The following is a 19,757-nucleotide window of genomic DNA, read 5'->3' on the forward strand; positions in this document are numbered from 1 at the left end:
GTTTCATAAGCAAAAGCAGTACAAACTGAAAGCCAGCCCAAGGCACAAAAACATCTGGTATTTCTTACAACCACCCTTCCTTTTCATTGCTAGATTGAGACAGCTTCGGGATTTCAGAGAGCCAGAAGTCTTATCATTAGAGAATCAGTCTGTTTACATGTTCATTTATCTCAGTCCCTTGTTTATATTTCTGAGCAAGGTAAAACCCAACACTGGTCATGCCACAAGCATGGCAGCAACATGTCCAATGTGTCATTTAATTTGCATTCTTCTATAGTAATTTTTGAAGCCCTTTTGTTCATTAACTTGTTGCTCAGGCCGAGCACCTCATTAAACCCACAAACCTGCCACAGCATCAAGCACACAACAATGGCAGTAGGGTTTAGCCCAATTTGCACTCGTATATCCAGCTTTTTATCTGCAGCTCTTTTATATTCAGTGTTGCAGCTGCACAGGCTCAGAGCCCTGGTGTGTTTAGGATGATACACACAGCAGCAGCCAACACTGCCCAACCCTATATATGCCTTTCTACTCAATTTGTATTCTGAACCTTTCAAAGTTACTTTATGTCAGGCTGATTTTCGCTACCTCTTACAAGGTTGCAAAGGATTGTGGTAACTCTTTAAATACACGAATACACAGACACACATTTTGAGGGAGGTTATTCCATTATCTTCTTCTGGTATCTTGGGAAAAACACCTGTGCATTCTGTCATCTATACACTGACCATCTAGCAAAGGTACCTAGCACACCTACTGCACCAATGACACAGCCTGTAGCATCGTGAGAGCATTAACACCTCTGAAATACTGAGGAATTTGCGTATTTGCGGTAGATCAAAGGTGCTGAGAATCATGTGCTTTTGAACTGTGAACCAGAATATCTTGTCTCTTAATCCCATCCCGTATCAGTTGGTGATGTGGAAGTGCTTACTGAACAGGACTTCTAAAATGAAAATTATTTAGATGGAGAAATGGGTGCATAGAGAGGTATGTTACCTCTCAGGGACAGGACATAAATTAGTCCTTTCCAACACACACCTCAGTACAGAGAAATCAACCCAATGCCAAAGCCTGCCCATTCCACTCAGAGTAGAACATATTGATTTGGAACTTGGAGTTCCGATTTGGAGTCTGGTGGTAGAGCTAAATGAGCATATTTATAACTGAATTGAATACAGCAGGAGGAGGAATTTTTGGGTGGAGGCCCTACCCTGCCTCCATCCTCAGGACAGATGGAAAAAAAGACTCCTTTCACAAGGCACTTTGGAGAAGATGAAGAGCCCAATTGTTCCAAGCGGTTGTCTGGGTAGGTTCCCTTCTCCAAGAATAAGGGAAAGAACTTAACCTACAGCTGGATGGCATTCAAAACAAGTGAGCATATGCTCTTGCTTAAATTACTGAGATGCTTGTGTCCAGTCCTTCACTCCAAACTATTTCATAACTTGTGTTAGGAATTGCATTTAGGTGTTCAGCTCTCAAATCAGTTCCACGTACGTTTTTCTAAGATACCAAAGGTGTTGCTGAGTAACGTTCCACTGGAGCTCAGCTGCAGACTGGAAGTCAGTTGTAGGAACAAAGGGCTTACATGACTTTTTTGCTGAGGTAATTCAATATGTTTCCAATTGCCATTTTATTTAGTGTGATGAAAACCAAAGTATACCAGTATACCAATATGCTGAATTCTACTAATATTCAATCACATCATTAGTAAAAATAAGTAAAAATAACATTGTATTTGCTGTTCTGAAAATGTACTGATTATCTTGTCCCCAACAATCCATCTTATACTTGACTCCAAGAAATCCAGCATTATGCTTCTGTCCATTTCCCCCTACTCCAGATGAGCTTTCATTTACATGAATACAGTCCCACAAGTATCTTGTAACAAGTCAGCTGTAAGTGAATGCCTCATCAGAATAATAATTCAACAGATACCTGTAAAATCTTCAACAAATGTTGTTTACATAAAACTTTAGTTCATCACTTTGTATTTCAAAGGGAGTCAAAACCAATCTAAGATATACTTTGAAATGCTAGAATTCAAGCAGTATAGATGACATTAACTAAGCTGAAGTGTTCAATAGTTGAAAAAGTACTTAGAGAAAACAAACTGATGTAGGTAAGAATATTCTTATTTTAAATTCCAGTTTTCTTGTTCAAAATACTGAAAGCAACTACTACCAGTGCCAAGTCGTCACCCTCTGTATGAATCTTTAGCTGCCACTGCAGCGGGGTTTTGTTTTTAGAATTTTAGTTTTATATACATTTGGTACTGACAGTGTATAAATAAAACTAAAATATGTCAACTTCCAAAGTGTCTTGAGCCTTTTAACTGTGTGTGCAGCTCTTTCCAAGTTACACAGCCCAAGATGGGCAAGTTATGCCCCCAGCATTTCTGCCATAACCATCTTGTGCTTAGCCAAGAATCGTGTGGTATTTTAGGATGTTCTCATGATCACATATCAGAATTCTACATGAAAATATAAGCAAGCATCCAGCTTCTCATCAATCAAAAAGAGAGCTTTTAATACACAAGTTTCAAACTTACAACTCCCATGTAACTACCGAGTAACCAGGCTCCTCCTATGTAGAAAACAACTTTCGACAGCCCCAATATGGAGTGCTAATACATCCTTGTCATAAAAGGAATCAATAAAAAAGAAATGTGTTAATAACGAATTTCAAATTCAAATAATTTCCAGCACTTCAATAGAATAGGTCTGAGATTCTCTCAGGTGGTTCAGTCTTTGTAACTCCCGCAAACTTCCTTCAATCTTGTTGAGTTCTGAGTAAAACCGTACCTGAAAAGAAGAAACAGAGACATTTATAGTAAAATACATTTTAATTCTTTTAATACATCATCATACTGTGGAACTATCTGTGGTTCTGCACAGTTTAAGCTATTTAAACCAAACAAACAAAGCAGCTTTTGAAAGCCAAATGAGACAGAGGCAACTGCAATTCATGCTCAGGAAGGAGCATACAGAGGAGGACTCACATTATTTGTTTCACTGAATAATTTGTTGTTGTCTGTCTCCCCCCTTTCTCAACATCCATATTCCAAATCCAACTGAAAATGAAATAATTGTCCCAGAAGATGCAACTTACTTGGGCTCTCACAAACTTATGCAGGTTTGAAAGCAACTCCTTTGCTTCTGGCAGCATCACCATGACAGTGAAGTGAGCATCAAGTAACAGGCACATCCAATCCATGATCTGAAGACAAACAAGAAAAGTACACTTACACTTCCCAGTCTGGAAATGACACACATTTGGCTCTAAAAGCTGAACTCTGAAACATTAACTTCTAATGCAAAATACATGGGTTCACATTTTAAAGCATATTTTAAGGTATATTTGGGTTTTGATTATTAAAGTGTTACATCTGACTTCACAGAGGTTACATTAACAGACAATACTTAGTAGAATGAATGTAGGCATCAACCGATTTTAGATATTCCCAACTACTCACCAAGTTACACACCACAGAAAGGGAAGGAAGTACAGTTCTTAGAATGAGCTGCTCACCTGATTTATCGTGGGGGAGCGTATTCCAGGAAGAGTGGTGTTAACTTTTTCACTGCATTTCACATACAGGTAATATAAATACCTGAGAAATAGCTGGAAGTAGAAAAGTCAGAACATTTGTAAAGGACAAGCATTTAATAGACAGAGGGATTTTTTGTTTTTGAAAGCAACATAGATGCCTGTATATTACATATTAAAAACAAGTTTTATGCTTCTCTTACATCACCCATAGCTGGATGTTTGAAAATTCTCAGCAATATTCAGTGTAAATTACATTCAGGGGTAACCACTGTTCCAAGAGACATGTCAGAGCTGAAATCAGCTTTGCTCTGATGTGTGGGTTTTTTTTGAAATCACTGGAAAATCACACATATGCTCAGGTACACACAATTCTTGAAGTTATATTTCAGCTTTTGAGAAATGGGGGAGTTTGGTGGGGTTTTTTCCTAAACTGAGGGGGATCTAGATTTGTATTACATTTGGGATTAAACAGAGTTTGTTTCTCATAATTTCTGAACTCCTGTTTCTGATAGAACTGACTAAATTACTGTGTCTTTTTCCTTTCCTAAAAAGCATCTAAATCGCGCAAAGGTAACTTGCTAACAGAATATGAGCATTTTCCAGTCAGACTGGGTCATACAGAGGGTTTCTTACTTACATGTTCCAAAATAAGCAAGGACTACAAAAATTAGGAAGATTTCCTTAAGTACGTGGAAAAACACCATATTCCTTAATATTAAATCTTATTAGGCATCCTAATTTCATTTCCATGCATTAGTTTGTTATTCAGACTCCTGAAAGAATGGTGAATTTCTCACATACAACTGAAAAACTCTCTTCCCTTTCCCTCACCACAAAATAATAAGGGTTTTAAAACCTTTTAATGTTAAAATACTTACAATAGCTTCTTGAGCTGGAAGGTTTTTCAGGTGAGGCAAAAGAAACGTTTCAGTGTAAGCTGAATGGAGAACAGCATTTCTGTGCAGTGCTATTAAGGGAATAACACTGGAGGAAAATACCAGTTTGTACAAACCAGAGTGAATTCTAAATAGAATATTTCTCCAGGTTTTTGACAGAGGTCCTATTTGAATCTTATTTCTATCATGAAATATCTACAGCAATAGAACCATCACAATACAGTTAACTTGAACAGTTCTATCCGCTGCAAGGGTGTAACTGCCTGATGTGTTTTAACAGGCAAATATCCAAATCACTGATACCATTTTCTCTTAAGTAGAGAAAGATTATTGCAAAAGTGTAATAAAACTAAGTTTAAATTGGTGTAGATACATTCTAAAAGCTAAACGTTTCTATTTATATTCTAAACAGTTTTTCTACTGAGTAGGAACTGCTCTTATGAGAGCTCAGAAACTTTCAGCAGTAACAGAAGATGTGCCTTTTGGCAATACCAAATATAAACATCCACAGCACATACAATGCTCTGGCTTCCCTTCACCATGCAGAGGATACAATAATGCTGCCTTCTGAAGCCCAACAGGGCAGGATTCACCATCACTCCCGGATTGGGCTTCCTTTGGGATTTTGGTATCATACATGTCCTGGTCCATCTCTGCACTGAAACCATTTTCTACAATTTCAGTCTTAACTTCTTTATCGTCGGATTCAACATCAATGTAACAGATCACAGAATCTAGATTCACATCTATATTTTGAAGATGGGCTTCACTAATGCTGCGGAAGAAAATTTAATGCCTTGAATTATTAGCTTTAAAATCAGCAATGCCATCAACACACATAATAAACTCTCTGAAGCTTATTATAAAAGCAAAAACATAGACTAAAATTTGGTGAAGAAAAAAATACTCATTTCAAGTTACCTTAAAAATGTTTTCAGGCAAGCATAAGTAATTTCTTCAGGAATATCTGGAAACCGTTCTAGGCAGATTTGTAAGAGATGCATATCTTTTTTCTCCAAAGCAACAGCCATTAAATCTGGACATAAACTATAAAAATATGAAATTAATAGGTTGCACAGTCCACACCCACTGAGAACTACACTGACAACTAAGGTAATAGTACTTATCTTCCTCCCCAGATGGATTTTTACGTAAAACACCAGCTTCATCAGAAAATAAGCACCTTTGGTATTAAATTGTGATAATTCAAGAGAAACTTGTAAAGAACTTCATTTCTATTTTTTTAAATTGATTTTAAAGACTACTCCTTACACTAAAAAATGCAGAGTCACTACCTGTAGGACAAGTCCCGGGTTTCAACAATCTCCAGCAGGAAATTTTGAGGGTAGTACTTTGGATTTCTTTTACATCTGTCTGTAAGGGCAGTGACCACACAGCCAATGGCGGCTTGCAGATCTGGGGTTGGTGCTTTTGACATCAGTTGTCTTAATTCAGTTTCCAACACATAAGTAGAAGCATCCTGGAAAAGACAAAAATACTGTGCAACTCAGAAATACAAGGCACAGGTTTGACAACTGCCCTGGCATTAATTAGACCAAGTAGAAGCAGACCTACTTTGGAATTCAAGTTACAAAAATCCCTCGCCACTCTGTGTTTTGATAGCATAGTTTCTCTCAAGCATGAAAGAGCTAAATGAGGTAATTCCTCATTCTGAACTCAGGTAAGCAGTACCTGCTCTCAGTAACTGCTCATGGATTAATCACCTGTTACTTCAGTAACAATACCAAAGTGTCCAGCCACAAGTGAACTGCAGATAGTTTCCCTTCCTGTATGACCTATTATAACACTTACAGCAAGTTCTAGAAAGGAACTAAAGAGCTTATTACTGTATTTGCAGTGGAATTCCTGACAATTCCTCCAACTTCTTACAGCTGAAATGCCTTCAACAAAATTAAAGCCATAAATAAGAACCTAAACAAGCAAAGTTCAGATGAAATATCCTCTGTTATTTACTGTAAGACACTATCATTAACAATGAACAAATTTGTGCGAGTTTCCAGAACTCAGATGTTATAAGCCCTGTATTGTACAGCTCTCAAAACACGTTCCTGTGACAAAACTTAGTTTCATCATGCCCAAATTCCGTTCTTACACAACAATATCCTTCAACTCACCTGTTCAAGGCAGCTTGGTCAACCTGGTATGTGCAAGAGAACATGGAAAGAGATAATGGCTTAAGAGACACCTATACTATTCTGAGAGTGTCTAAACACTACTTGAGGATATTTGGGTTACTTACTTTGAGATTTAGTAAGAGCTGCCCAACTGATAAGGCCTCTGGTTGTATTTTAGCAACAGTGCTCCTTCTTGATCTTAACTGTGGTCAAGAAAAACATAGAGTTGTTATTCAGCTCCGAAATATTTAAGGACTTCAAGCAAGATAACTGGGTACTTCACATGTCAACTTGCTGTCTGGACTATGATTACTAACTGCAATTCCAGAAACAGTGTTAGAAACAATCAGTAACAGATAAAGTGAAATTTCTTTCTGCTGCAACACCTAAAAGTAGCAGCATGGGGAAGAGACAAGACAAACAACAACCTCACACGACCCTAATTCTAACTTACATTCATTTTGGACTCTGCTTTCAGAGCTACAGACTCCTGGGACTGAAAGGAAACCACCAGCTCTTCATCTTCCAGGGTATTCCAGTTCACAAATGAGGACACATCTGTGAACATACAAATGAAACTATATGAAGGTAACACTTACAGCACATTTATTGAAGCATGAATATTGCACCAACTTCTCATGCTAATAGATACTTTCTAAACTACAATCCAAGTGATTTTATGCCAAGAAAGCTGCCAGTTTTATTTCAACAGCAGGTAATTTTATGACCTTTCTTTATACTGTTTCTCCATTTTGCCTCTGGGAGCAAGAGAAGTAAATTATTACACAATTTATCCTGAGCATTACTTGCAACATTTTACCAATACAATGTTTGATTAAACCACTATGACAGTAGAATTTTAAACTGAAGTTGACAAACTAAGGTTTGACATTGCCCTATCTAATCACAAACTCTTTGAAAACACTTTTTAGGAAACAGCACTTCACTTTGTTTTCAGTATTCATCATCAGCATTCCAGTGTTTTCAGTAATTCCAGTAGCTGAATGACAATCCAGGTTAAATGAAGCCACCATAAATTCAGATGTCTGTGTGTTTTGTTGTTCCCAGCACCAGTAAATTTAACAGCCAGGAACACGGTACAGTGTGATTTGCTTCAAGCTGTTGAGATTCAATTCATTTTATAGGACTGTGTTAAAATAACTTTTATACGATTTCAGATGTCTTCCTTTTACAAGCTCTTTTCACCGTAATTAAAAAAAAAATTCTTACCAGGGTTTTGACTGTCCTTGAGCTTTCCCACAGCAGCTGCCAAGGATGATGTTTCACACTTGTACATAATTACAGTCAACACTTTCCCATGAATTAAAAAAAAATTTTCCTCATAACACCACAACTGCAAAATAGTAAAATGTGTCATTAATAAGATGAGCAGAGAAGTGAGTTCCTGCACTGATGTGTAACTCCTTCCTACAAAGTTCAATTAGAAGTCAGTGATCAGATTATTTAAAATTATTTTCAGTAGGTTTAACATTTGTTAGCAGACCTTCACTAACTGCTGATTTTAAATACAGAAATTAGAAGTGTTCTGTTCAGTATTTTTCCAGGGATGCCCTTAAGTACAGCAGTTCCTCCAAGGCATTAAGTCCCTTTTCAAGTTTCCTCTTGTGCAATTTTAAGACAAAAGCAGTCAGCTGTTCTGGCTCACCAGTGCATTTATTCCTTAGGTGCTATTTTACCTATTTGACTCCTGAATAGCTTGAAATGCTGTTCGGGAGATCATAGAATCATTTAGGCTTTCAACTGCAAATTGCCTGAACAGAAGAGACACTGTTGGGTTTTGTGTTCAGTGATTTTATTCACACCAAATAATCAAGACCATGAGATGTGACAAAGTACTAAATTATCAGAGAAATCCCCACAGGCCACAATTCTCCCAATGAATATTCTGACAGAAATTGCTCATCAACTGGTCAGTATTAATTTTGCTTCAGATATTGCATTCACTGCTCCTCCAGCAGCAGCAGAGCTCTGCAGCCCAACACTCCCTTCCCTGCTGTCAAATGCATAAAGCTCAAGGACCCCAAACCCATGAGCTTTACCTGGCCGTTGGTCCCCAGGGGCAGTTCCTTTGAGGTTTGCAACGTCTGAAATTTTGTATTCCATATGCTCAGGCACTCTAAGGGAAGTAAGAGATAGAGGTTATGATCCCAAAAGTAACATAAATGCTACGTTTGCCTTTACTACTTTCAGTTACAAACGCTGCGGGAAACAGAAATAACTGTTTCAAAATAGCTCGGCCAGTATTCAGCGTCAGGAATTACATCACTCAGGTTACATCTCAATTTAAAGATGAGTTGGTTTTCCAATGAAGAGCTTTAAACCAGAAGCTGGGACAAGAGGGACAGCACAATTTTCCTGCCTAGTGCTTTGCCCAAGGAAATTTTAGACCTTACAACATCTTTATATGATTTTTCAAGTTACCTCTGGGTTCTTTCCCAGGTACAGCCAGACTGCCCAACACTGCAATGTGGTCTTTGTCCAGGACAACTAAAGATGTTCCTTTCAGAACAGTTCCTGGGACTGAAAAGTTTAGTAGTAGTGACTTGGACAAAATTTCTTCTTCCTCAGTATCTTGCTGCAGAGGTATCAGAACCTGGTACACAGAGTCATTGGAATCTGTAAAAAAAAAAAAAAAAAAAAAAAATCACTCTTTTACAATTGGTTTTTGTGGGAAAAAAAACCTGTTTGATATGATATAGCAAAAGAACATCTAAAAAGACAAAATCCAGTGAATGCTGAAAGAAGAATTAATACAGGATATTTAAAGCACTCACTATGATCCAAAGCAGCAAAATAAAGCTATAGCAATAAGGGTATAGTGAGAGCTGCAGGGTACAAGTGATCACAGGTAGGAACAGTTCACCTTTGCAGCCATTAAAGTATCAGGAAGGTTTAATTACTACTTGTAGCTGTTTTAAGAAGTTTAAAAAACTAAAAATATTAAACAGCAATTCATAAATATCAACATTTTATGTCCTTCCATACAATTCTTTCCTTCATTATCCCATCCCATTAGAAAATATAACTTACACAAACACAGAAGTGTGACAGTTTGGTTTGTTATATGTGCTGTGAAACACAGTGGCTTGGATGCTTCCTGTTGTTCAAGCTTGTATTTGTGTAGACTACTCAGCTTAGGTTTCTGTACATAGACAAAAAAATCCCCACCCTAAAACAAAAAAAGAAAATAAAGCTTTCCTTTAATTTACACAAAGAAAATATAACAGAAATTCAGATATTAGTACTGCTTAACTTTGGATGTTGTGCAAAATTAGGAAATTGTGTTTTCTATAGGGCATCAGCCTAATTCAGAGAATCCACAGACTCTACAAGTAAAGAATATTCTTATTTGATGCAACAAATGGACTCACAGGAAGAAGTATTTGCATGAAGACAGATTTACGCATAATTCCTTTTTTAAAAACATACATCCTATTCAACAGTTCTTCTCAATGAGCAATGAAGAGTCACACAATGTCTACTGTATTTCATCTTATTAATTGCTCTCTGCAGTTCTAAGAGCCCTGTTTCTCAGCCCTGAAAGCAACACAACTTCCATTTAACTGCTGTATTGATTAAATCAGGATAATGATTCCACTAAAAGCTCTTAAAATCAAATAAATCAGGTGATGGATTTTGAAAAAAGCCATTCAGGTCTCCTGGTATGATTTTTAAAATAAAAAGTATTTAACTCACTTTCTCAGTAGTGAAAATTAAGACAGGTTGTTGGCCTTCCATAAAAGCTCCACTCCACCTAAAACCAGAAAGCTGGATGAACATCTTTCAAACTCTAGGTTTATACAAAAAGTCGTATCACTATTCCTTAGGCACCTTTCAATTTTTAGGAAATCTGTAAAAGTAATTCTAACATTTTAAAAACAATGTGTTGGAACAAAACACCCAACCCCAAGATCTTGGTCTTTGATTTCCCCCCATCTCCTCAAAAAAGGGAAAAGCTTTCATCATCGCAGTTAATTCCTCTGAATCATCACAAAGTGGCATCACTTACCTGATGACTTCATCTGAGATAATGTTTTCAATCTCCTGTTGTGGGGCTTCCAAAAGCACATCCAGCGTCCGAACCCCACCTCCCCTGAACAGCACCACTGGCCCCCCATTGGGCAGGGAATGGATCCTGTACACATCTGCTGAGAGCTGCAAGAACAAAAACAAATCTCTGTTCTCTGCTACATTACCCTGAAAAGTGAGTGCTTTATTCATTATTATAACTTTTTCCAATAAAATTTAACAGAAGAATGATGAACCTTTAAGATCCTTAATAATATAGATCTAGTAGCTGCTGATTTGTTGAAATGCCACAAATAATGCAAATCACTACCCCCAAAAAAAAAAAAAAAAAGCCAGGAAAATGTCCTGATGAGCATCATATTCCTGAATCACATCATAAAAACCATAACAGGGTCAGGAGGTCACACAACCGCTCTACAGCAACACACAAAGTGTTGTTTAACACATCAAGCAGCAGAACACAAAGATCTGTAATTGAACACAATTCATCATCTTTAAAGAAAGTCCAATCATTTTAAGACAAATATTCTGATAATAAAGTCAATGCAAGTGGATTCCTTGCAATACTCCAGAACATCATGAAGCATAAGTTAAGCTAAAATGTAATATGGCCAACACTATGAAAATTAGAGCATTTCTTCCCTCCACGGGGATCCAAAACACATAGAAGAGAACACATGAAGGAGACTTACTGTTGCTTTAAAGGCTTTGTCCAAGTTAATGTCTTCATTCTTCCATATTCTTAAAACCTTTAAGACAAGCATCATTTTTAGGTAAAACAGTAACACACAGACTTGTCAGCACTCAAAACACCAGCAATTGCAACAGGAGGGAAACACACAGGGAGTATTCACAGTGACTTGAGTGGGAACTGGCCCAGGAGGGGCAGAGACAGCAGGAACTGAAACCAAGCTCAGAAATCCTGAATTGGAAAGGACAGGAAAGAGTAAGGAAAAAGGCACAGCAGAACTGTAAATGAAAGTAGATCAGAGTGATGGAGACAGTGAGATAGAGTTGGCCTGATTTCCACAAGCAATGCAAGGCTAGGAGTGGTATTTCATCAACAACAATGAAAAGCCAAAGACCCAGCATGATCTAAGCAAATGCTACACATACACACAGAAACTTTTAACTGTGAAACAAGAGCAGAAGAACAAGGATGGGGTCTGAACTACTGTAACCACTCCAGTACCATGACCATGCAGTTGTAAATGTCACCCAGGTTGCAACAGGAAAAATAACTTATCCTTAGGGAGTGTGTGCATGAGGCACTGAGAATCTCCTGTGTTTAAAGGACCAACAGACTGAAGATGCTCATGCCACCAACATGCTGAGGGTCCCCACATGTTCAACCAGAAATGTCACACTGCTGATTTTGTCCCTACTTACATTCCCTCAAGAAAACCCACGACATCCTTTTTTCCTCTAAAGAAGGATGAAGGCTCTCACCTTGTCGTCATGAACTGCGATGTACTCATGGGTTTCAAAGTTGCACACAACAGGACAGGTGAGAATCTGCCCGTGTTTAACTGACCAACAGCCCAGGGGCTTCTGATCCGAAATCTACAGAGTCAGAACAAAGACACTGCAATTAAAATACAACATATGAAAGATCACTTTGGGGACTTCTCTCATGACAAAAAGGAAATGCAAGGCAGCCACATCGGATCTGAATTAGAATATTAAAATATGGAAACCGCTATACTCAAAAATTCCTCTTGAGCATTCCTGTTTCCACCTTTAACACCAACAGTTTCAGAACAACAGGAAAGAACTCTACATTAATTAGATTTCTTTTCATGTAAGAAATAACTTTGACCTGTAACAGTCTGAAGGGCTTATGCCATGAAGCACAGATACAAGGCACCACTTTTTCGAAGGGCAGATACTAATTTTAATTGCTAGTGTAATTTGCTTTTAGTGACTAATACAATCATACACAGACTTGTGCTTTTTTTCTTTCTATTTCAAGGTGAGTTACTGAAACCAAGAGCAGGGGATTTTGCTGTCTGAACTCCTGTTCTGTGTGATTCACACCCAACTGCTCTGAGGGCACTCAACCCCCTCTCCTCACTCCAGAGTACACTGGGCATATTTATAACACAGTTATGTTCTCACATATGGTCTTGGCACTGGGAATAAGGAACCCAAAGGAGGTTGCATCATCAACCCACTAAGATCATGGAATGGTCTGAGTTGGAAGGGACTTTAGATCACCAAGTCCCACCCCCTGCCATGGGCAGGGACACCTTCCACTATCCCAGGTTGCTCCAAGCCCCATCCAATCTGGCCTTGGACACTTCCAGGGATGGGGCAGCCACAGCTTCTCTGGGAACCTGTGCCAGGGCCTCTCCACCCTCACAGGGAAGAATTTCTTCCCAATATCCAATCGAAACCTACTCTCTTTCAGTTTAAGCCCATCCCTGCTTGTCCTGTCACTACAATCCCCAACCGAATGGATGTGATAGTCAGCTAAAGACAAACTCAAATATTTGCCTTAAAGTTTCTTATTATGGTCTACTGAATAACAGAGACCAGAACACACTTTTCGTTTCAGGTGCTGCAAACCAAAATCTTCCGTGCTGCAGCCAGCAGGACAGCACCTGACACTGAGCTGACAGCCCAGAACCTGGAACTGCAGGTAACACGTGCCTGTGGCTTCGCGACGGAAGTGTTTTTTGGGACGGGGAATGGACAGAGAACATCAGCAAAAGGAAAACTACTCGGACAAGCGCCCGAGCCGCCCCATGTTCCCGGGCAGAGGGAGCGGGGGCAGCGGGGAGCGCAGGGGGCAGAGTATGGCCGGGCCGGGCTGGACCCGCTCCTGGGCCGGGGCCGTTCCCCGCCCCGCCTCCCACGGGGGATGGCGGCTGCAGGTGGGGGCGCCCGGGGACAGACAGCGGGGCCCGGGGACAGACAGCGAAGTCTGGTCCGGACAGGCAGGGTGAAAGGGAATACGGGAGGCACCGCGGCCCCGGCCCTGCCCGGGAGAACCCCCACCTAGGCCGGGGCTACCCGGGGCGGCGGTGCCGCCCCCGAGGACGCGCGGGCGGTACCTTGAAGAGCGTGGCGGCCCGGCCGCGCTCGGTGAGCAGCACGAGGTCGCGGCCCGGGCCCGGCTCCAGGCACAACCCGGGGCCGCCGCCGCCGGGGCCAGGCCCGCGCAGCGTGAAGCTCTCGCACAGCGCCGCCATCTTGGCCAGGCCGGGCTCTCGCGAGAGCTGGCGCGACGCGCGCGCCCCAGCGTGACCCGGGGGCGGGGCCGGCCGGGGTCGGGACAGGGCCGGCGCTGTCGCGACAGGGAGTGAGCGCTGCTGTCGTGCGGCCCTGCCCGGCCGGGCCTGCGCCTTCCCCCGAGCGTGCAGGGCGGCTCTGCAGCGGGCTTCGGCAGAGGGTCTGCGATGACGCTGCGTTCCGAATGTGTTAGATACAAAACCTAAGGAAAGACGATGATTATTATCCTCAGAACATCGTCAGAAAGCGGGACAGTCAGGGATCCATGGGCACTGCCCTTATTCAGGCGTTGCCGGGGCTTTTCGCGCACTGTGTCCATCGCTCCTGCACCGGTTCCCACGGTTGGTCCCGCAGTGCCGAGCGTATGCTAATGAGAGGTCAGATTTATGCTAATGAATGGATCACGTGCACGCCAATGAGAGGGCTCTCGTCTATGTTAATGAGAGGTCACGTGTATGTTAATGAAAAGCGGTCACGTGTGCGCTAATTTGCACGAGGAGTGGAGGTGGAGGCTTCTGTGGGGTTTAATGTGCGCGCAAACCCCGCTGGATTTAGGGTTGCACCGGGATGCGGCCCCGCCCTGTGCGAGGTGCCCTGTAAGGCACAAGGTGGGGTTGTCCTCTCTGCCGCAGCACAGCCTGGCCCCGCCGACCGCGCAGCCGGAGGGTTCCCGTCAGGGTTTCACCACTTTGTATTTTCTTGTGTAGGATTTTGAGTGTGTGCAGATTTCAGTGCAGCCCTACCCAGGAATAGGAGCCCAAGCTGTAAAAGACATCAAATCAAACCAACAACCAACAGCGACAGGTCAGGCCGGGTCCCTGGGGGTCACTTTGGGACTGGGCACTGCCCCATCTGCTCAGCCACGCCTGGCTTTGGTGGCAGGGCCGGGCACAGTGACCCCAGCAGGGCTGCCGAGATGTCCCCGGCGTGCGCGGGCTCTGTCCCCTTTGCGCCGTGTGATTTCCAATCTAAGACATTTCCAGTCCCCTCTTTGTTTCCTCTGCCCTGTCCCACGCTGCTCTGAAGCGTTTCCCTCCTGAATGAGCGCTGCCGTTCCTCTGGAGCAGGGAAAGCTTCGTTTCTATGGAGAAAGTCTCTGTGTAAAAGCTTATGAAGAATCGTTGTACAAGGGAAATTTCTGTTGACTAAAATTAACTGACTTGGAGACAAGCCTGAGAGGATTCGAGTGGTCTCTTTTCCAGTATTTTCCAGTTACTTGGTACAACATGGAGCTGCCAAACCCTGCATAAAGAATTAGATTCCCCACTGAAAAACTTCCTTGTCAACCAAATGGTTGACATTTGCAAGTGAATGGGCTAATGCCAGACTAATGGGGCACCTGCCCCGGTAAAACTTTTACAGAGCTGAGGCACAACAGAACCCAGGAGAAGTTGTAAGTGCTTTAAATTTTCCTCACAAAGCTAATTCTTTGTGCTATTTAATTTTGAGGAAGTGACTTGCAGCGCTGGGGTAGAAATGTCAATGGTACATGTTAATGAGGAGGCTCCTGCCTACAGGAGACCCAGGAAGAGAAAACAGCCACCATTGTAAAGAATAGTTGTTGGTAGTTTATTTACAACAAAATGCAAGGAAAAATACAATATTAAAAATAATAAATAACTTGGAAAAAAACCAGAAACTAAGTGATATGAGAAAAATGACAGTCAAATTCTCGTGCTGAGCCTTGCACTATTTAACGTGCAGAGCAAATCAAGACTTGGTCCTTCTTTGATGGTGGTGATGTATTGCCTGATGTTGCCATCAGTGCTCTAGATAAAAAAAATTAATTACTGGACATACAGAATCACGTGGAATTATCACAGAAATGAAATAAACCAATAAAACCTGTTTTAGTGACACCACAAAACTACAGGAGATAGTAATTCAATGACTATGCTGTTCATTTAAAGCAAAACATTGTTAGACTTATTTAGCAATTTTAACTTACACATAGAAAACCAAGTCCAAACGATGGCAACAGAAAGTCTCCTATTGACAAGATCTTGAATTGTCTCTTACTGCACTCACTAATTCATAAAAAGCATATACATCTGGCTTATTTCAAAGGATAACACATTATTTTGAAGTTGTAGTGCAGCAAGCTTCAAAGCAGTTTTAACAAAGTATAGCAGTCTTGTTACAAACTGAAATCCAAGGAACAAATATTTCAGTTTCAGTCTCTACAGCAGCAATTAATGCAAGTTGGCTACTAGATGTCACAAAATCACCTTCCAGAATAATCAAAAAAGCCAAAGAACAAGGTCAAATTGTTTCTTCCCATAGGATTTATCCAGTCCTTTACAAAATTAACCATTACATTCATAAGAAATCCCATTAAGTACGTGTTTCAGGAATGTGCTGCTCCTTACAACTTTTATGGGTCCCTCCCTTTTTGAGTTTTTAGGAGATCGACCCTTCTGAAGCTGCACTGAATTGCCAGTTGTTTTGTAATGATTGTTCTGTCCAAAGTACACACAAGTACAAGCAAAGCTTGGAGTTTTCATAGAAACCTGAACAAACTCATCACATTTTTTGCTCTAAACTGTATTCTCCTTGATAAAAAATTCCTTGCCAAGTCCTAGCAGAGCTGCATCACGAAATTCTTGTCACTGTGGCACAGAAGAGGAACACGACTGTGGTGCCTGCTCGGCTCTGCTGCCAGGCACCATGCTCTGAAGCTGTACTCAGTAAATAACCACAGCTTTTATTTTTGCAAACAAAGTGAGGAACACCTGCCAAACTCTCTATTTTAATTCCAATAAACATGTTTGAAAATACAACAGAAAGCACTGGGAAAAATCAGTACTGAAAACAACCCCTTCTCCTCAAGGTGTTACACTGAAATACTAAGACCTTCCTTCTCATTTCATTTCATGTGGGTTTGTGTACTTGCTGGGAATATTCTATCTTACCCTAAATAGCAACCAACCAAACAGAAAAAGACATTTAAAGATCGTATTGACCAAATGAGTGGTGACTGGTGGAGAGAGCAAGGCAGAACTCAGCACTGGGTACTTCCACAGGCAGTGAAAGCCTGGGGTACTCTTATCCAAAGCAGGGACACATTACAGATCTTTTAATTGGCCTTGATTAGGCAGCAGCATGGAGGCAGAGTGGCTGTTCCTGACCCTGCCAGTGGTGAATGGAGCTGTGGGGACACTAAAGCTGGGCACATCTCTGCCAGGCAGATATTCAAATCTGTCCTGTTCAAGTAAGCTAATAATTTTCACAAATGTCTTATCCCCAAACCTACTTAATATCATAATCAATTATCCACCCAGGATTGGAAATCAATCAGTTAAACATGAGTAAAGGTGGGACTGCTGTGATCTAATAATCTGTGTCAAACCCAGATACCAAAATGTGAATAGAAACAGCCACGTGTGAGCACGAGGACACTGTGAATAGAGCTGAGTAAATTTGTATTGGACAAATTAAAAATCCATTGAAACAGACGTTCAGGTGGAGCAGACCTGAACTATTTCTGTATGGGCCAAAGTCAGGCAATGAGAAAACAACCAAACAAAGCTTTATGTTTTCAAAGGCTTCCCTTTGCTGCTAATATTCCAATCTTGATACTAAATCAATATTAACAATAAAAAGATTACACATGATCCTATGATTCGATAATGTGCACCCTTGTTAAGCTGAAATCATAAACCAATGTAGGAAAGTTTTGTTTTCAGTATTACAGCGGCTTCTTTTTAAACAGAACATCACCCATCAAGTCACCAATCACTTGGAATTACCAGCTCTGGGAAGAAAAGCAAAGCCAAGCATAGACAAGACATGGGAGAATGCAGGAAGTCAGACCACAGCAAACCTACAGAGAGCTCCTGGATTTTGCTGGCTGCAGGATTTTCACTATCAGACAAATGAACACTTGTTTCAGTGCAGGTTGGCAGTGGAATTACTTCTGCCCCTAAAACTTCCTGCTAAATACCACACATTCCACAAAACTTGTACTGCAGCTGCAGCCAGCGAGGAGCTCAGTACATTTCAGCCACTGTGCCCCAGGTATGGGCACCCCCAAACTGAGTGTTCAATATTCAGTGATAGCTCAGTTCTGGAGAAGTCTCTTTTTTTCTCAATCCATGAACCATGTCAGTGGTGGTACAAAGTATCACCCACTTGGATCATGATTCAGGTAAGAGCCGTCATTCCCTGGGAATTGAACAGTGGCCCATTGAATGTCACCAAGAGACAGGAACTGCAGCAGCCCTCAAACAGTAACTTGTGTGGAAGAGAGCAAAGTGCCCCAAAGCGGGGGCAGCGGGAAAAGGGTCTCGCTCAGTTTATGCATTTAACAGGAAGGAAGGAAGGAAGAGACCACTCCTGCCATTTATTTTTCTCCTTCTTCCACAATCTACGCTTCCCTCTGAGAAACATCCTTGTCTACAGTTTAATTCCTGAGATTTAAGAGTGATTTCACACACAGACCAGGAAGAGCACTTCTGGCTGCTCAACATCACCCACGATTTGTTTGCTTTTTAAAGTGACTGATTTTGTCCCCCTTCTCCAGACGAGGCAGTCCCTGGATCCAGCTGTCTGTCAGCAGATTGTTCTGTTTAGCAAAGATGTGAGGCAGGAAAGCAAAAGGAGTGTTGTTTTCTTCCCTTTACATTCAAGGTCTCCCAGCCTGACTACCACTCTTCTTCCAGCGAGGAAAAGACAGAATTCATTGCTTTTGCTTCTTAACTGACACAATTCAGCTGCTTTTTTCAATGTCACAGAACACCATTGATGAACACCAACACACTGAGTTCACAAAAGGATGGGGAAGAGCTAGTAAAATACATTATCTACATGAAATAGGTGGTTTCTTTTACAAATTCATTGCAAGGTAGAAATAGTTCAATGACCTCAAAGTCAGTATAGTTAATTACAGCTGGGGCTTTGATACAGTGATATTTTAGGTTTGAAAAGATTTGTGTTTTATATTTTAGGCCCCAAATCCTGAGTCGTATTAAACGAAATGTGGATCTGTTGGTGTTCAAGTACAATGAGTTACAGGTCAAAGGTTTATGAACACACAGGAGAAGCCTGAGAGTGGGTAAGATTTTAAAATTGGTTATAAAAGAAGAAAATGGGAGGTTTTTTTCTGTTAACCCTGCATTCTAATTGGCACTAATTTGCCTCAGAAGTCCTTGGCAGATTTACTTAATACCTACTCCTAATTATAAATGCTGTGACCTAGATGAGGGTTTGCAGGCAGAATACTGCTACAGAAAGATTGATTTTCATTTATAGCATCCCCTCAGACTGTTCCATCGATGTCAGTAAGATGCACCATATGGCTTGAAACACTACTTTAGGAATATATGAACTACCTTCTCTTGCATGCACTTTTCAGAAGGTTTTAAGGATCAAGTCTGAGGAAAGGAGTCATCTTTCCACACCAGAAAGATCATTTGAAGCAAAAAAACCCCCAAAACAACCAAATAATCAACAAACCACCATGACCTTTGTAGCAATTGAGTTATGTCACTCTTGCTGTGGCAGACATGGCTTATCAGGAGGAAACATGCAGGGTTAATTTAAAATTTTTTTTTCGATGGATCTGGAAGAGTGAGAGTTTCTGGAGCAGACTTTTTCCGAGGCCGATCTTTGGGAACTGTTAGGAAATCAGGAGCATCTGTGGAGAGAGGAGTTGATGGAGCACTAGATGGAGCACTGCGGGTTGAGGAAGGCATGGAAATATTAGAGATAGATATTGCCGGTGGGAAAATCCCAATCTTCTTGTTGGTAGCTTCCTGAGTGGCTCGTTCAAACTCTCGGACTTCATCCATTGTCATGTCTTCAACGAGAAGGAATGAAAGACAAAGGCACGTTAGAATAATTTCAAATAATAATTTCATTAACTCAGTTAAACTACTTCCATCCAAATCCT

At 41.0% G+C, this 19,757-nt stretch overlaps 2 protein-coding genes across 5 annotated transcripts in view; both read right to left on the reverse strand.

Annotated features, from left to right (window-relative positions):
* Positions 1–1,614: 1,614 nt before the first annotated feature.
* On the reverse strand, positions 1,615–13,842 carry NOL11 (nucleolar protein 11). Its single transcript, XM_039562565.1, has 18 exons — positions 13,690–13,842; positions 12,083–12,196; positions 11,326–11,382; positions 10,614–10,759; positions 10,301–10,358; positions 9,635–9,773; positions 9,026–9,220; positions 8,644–8,720; positions 7,814–7,937; positions 7,038–7,141; positions 6,709–6,786; positions 5,744–5,928; positions 5,370–5,495; positions 5,002–5,223; positions 4,431–4,509; positions 3,532–3,624; positions 3,112–3,219; positions 1,615–2,804 (listed from the first exon to the last, which is right to left on the reverse strand). The coding sequence occupies exons 1-18, from the start codon at positions 13,825–13,827 to the stop codon at positions 2,691–2,693; spliced, it is 2,157 nt and encodes a 718-aa protein (XP_039418499.1). The 5' UTR covers positions 13,828–13,842; the 3' UTR covers positions 1,615–2,690.
* A 1,570-nt stretch (positions 13,843–15,412) lies between these two features.
* The window catches only part of PITPNC1 (phosphatidylinositol transfer protein cytoplasmic 1), an 80,719-nt gene continuing 76,374 nt past the window's right edge, over positions 15,413–19,757 (reverse strand). For 2 of the 4 annotated variants that reach the window (XM_019292303.3, XM_010410090.3), the window contains one exon: positions 15,413–19,664. In XM_019292303.3, the coding sequence (XP_019147848.1) occupies positions 19,405–19,664 (260 nt within the window). In that variant the 3' untranslated portion in view covers positions 15,413–19,404. The remainder of the gene's footprint in view (positions 19,665–19,757) is intronic. The other 2 variants (XM_010410094.4, XM_010410092.4) reach the window with 2 other exon arrangements.

This window comes from Corvus cornix, chromosome 18 (genome assembly GCF_000738735.6).
Source record: "Corvus cornix cornix isolate S_Up_H32 chromosome 18, ASM73873v5, whole genome shotgun sequence".
NCBI lineage: Eukaryota > Metazoa > Chordata > Aves > Passeriformes > Corvidae > Corvus > Corvus cornix.